The sequence below is a fragment of the Amborella trichopoda genome, chromosome 10, assembly GCF_054954075.1.
Source record: "Amborella trichopoda isolate Santa Cruz 75 chromosome 10, AtrichopodaSantaCruz75HAP2 v2.0, whole genome shotgun sequence".
NCBI lineage: Eukaryota > Viridiplantae > Streptophyta > Magnoliopsida > Amborellales > Amborellaceae > Amborella > Amborella trichopoda.
Genome location: NC_142345.1, coordinates 12,898,263 through 12,900,296, shown reverse-complemented (window position 1 = coordinate 12,900,296; position 2,034 = coordinate 12,898,263). Strand labels below are relative to the sequence as shown.

At 43.8% G+C, this 2,034-nt stretch overlaps 1 protein-coding gene across 1 annotated transcript; it reads right to left on the bottom strand.

The window, feature by feature from the left end:
- Positions 1-465: 465 nt before the first annotated feature.
- SERAT2;1 (serine acetyltransferase 2;1) lies at positions 466-1,809 on the bottom strand. Its single transcript, XM_006848921.4, has one exon. The coding sequence runs from the start codon at positions 1,771-1,773 to the stop codon at positions 691-693; it is 1,083 nt and encodes a 360-aa protein (XP_006848984.1). The 5' UTR covers positions 1,774-1,809; the 3' UTR covers positions 466-690.
- Between the last annotated feature and the right edge of the window lie 225 nt (positions 1,810-2,034).

The window sequence follows — 2,034 nt, the reverse complement described above, 5'->3', positions numbered from 1 at the left end:
GACCCGGTACCGAAGGGTGGATCCGGGTATCGATCCAAATTTTGAACCCCAATATTATTTAAGTTCGGTTTCAGGTCCAACTGGATTTGATCAATACCCGTAGTCATATGGTATATACAGCAATCATGTGATTTTAGACACGCGCTAGATATTCACATTGTCACAATATTGACGGGATTTACATTATTATTCGCAAAAAAAAAAAAAGTCACAAGATATATGATGGTAAAAAAAAAAAAGGCAAAAAAAAAACAAAAAGAACTCATATTCGTAGAGTGGCAATAGATCTGACCAGACCTAAGCCCCAACTGGTAGACCTGAGATACAACGGGTTTAGGTATGAGTCTAAATTTTGGATTCGAATACTATTACGCGTTGCCACCCCTATATAGCATGCTGAGTAAAAAAATTAAAAATACAATTCGGAGTAGCAGATTTAACACAAACAAAAAAAAAAGCGGAAAATAATAACCAATGAGCATATAATAACATGGTAATAAGTATGTCATATTCCAGTATTCCCCACAATGTATCAATAAAACAAAATTGAAGCAAAAAAGGCAGTGCCACTAGGGGATTAAATCAAGAAGAGACAGACCCTTCTTCAGCAAGCAACTGAACACGCAGTCCTCGCACACACACCATACACGCCACCTAAAACTTAACATCCCCAATCTACCCCTCCTCACCTCATATCACATAATCCGACCAGGAGGTGTGGTCCATAGTAAAGCTGGGCATTTTGGTCATTTTCACGGGGTTGTCCTTCCCCCCTATCAGCCTCGCCGGATTCCCAACCGCTGTCGTTTTGGCCGGAACCTCCTTCAAAACCACCGAACCAGCACCAATTTTGGCGCCTTCCCCAATTTTAACGTTGCCCAAAATACAGGTTCCGGCCCCTACCAAGACTCCGTCGCCAATTTTCGGGTGGCGATTGCCGCTATCTTTGCCGGTACCGCCGAGTGTAACGTTATGCAGCAGAGAAACGTTGTCTCCAATAATGGCGGTTTCTCCGATGACGACGCCTGTGGCGTGGTCCATCAGAAACCCTAACCCTATTTTCGCATTTGGGTGAATATCGACTGCAAATGTCTCTGAGACCCTGTTTTGGATGACCAGAGCTAGGGATAGCCGGCCGTTTTCCCAGAGGTGGTGCGCTGCTCTGTGAGCTTGTGCGGCGAGAAAGCCTTTGAAGTTTAGTAGGCATTGGACATAGCTTATGCAGGCCGCGTCCCTCTCTTTCACCGCTTTGAGGTCCTCTCTTATGGCGATTCTGATGGTTTGATCTGCCATGAAGGCGGATAAGAAGACCTCCGAGAGAGTTGTGGAAGGTAAGCTCGGGGTGGAGAGCTTGCTCCCCAAGTGGAAGGCTAATGCACTCTCTAAACAATCGTGACTGAGAATAGCTGAGTGATAGTAACCTGATAGAACTGGTTCTTCTTCTGCATCCCGATCAGCTTGTTTCCTGATCTCCATCCATATCTCGTCCAAATACGGAGATGGGGTTTCTGAATCCTGTGAAATTAGGGTTTGGGGCTTGCTTGGAGAGCAAGAGAGGAGATCGGAGAAGCTGGGTCTCGAGAATTTGACGAATTGTGAGAGAGAGTCATCTTGTCGGTCTGCTTCAAATGAAGAATTGGGTTTTCTGGGGGTCTCTGTTCTTGAGTTTTCGACACAGGTGGCCATGGATTTTAGGCTTAGGGTTTTCTTAGTGGGACGCCTCGATCGAATGGATTCAGGGAGTATGGGAGAGCCAACAAGAGAAGCTGACATCGTGATATATTTTTAGGGTTTTCTTTCGATGGTTTCTCAGGATGAGAAGTGACGGGCTGCCTGCTTTTATTGTGCACTCCATCCATTTCTTTATTCTTCTTTCAAGCCCTTCTTTACCATTTTTTTTTCAGGTTTATTATTTCTTTACATTGTAGCTTATTTTAAACATAATAATTTAATTTTCATTATGTAGGGCTGACAAAATAGGAAATGATTAATGCCATAATATATTGTACTCCCTCGGGAGTATGCTGTCAATTT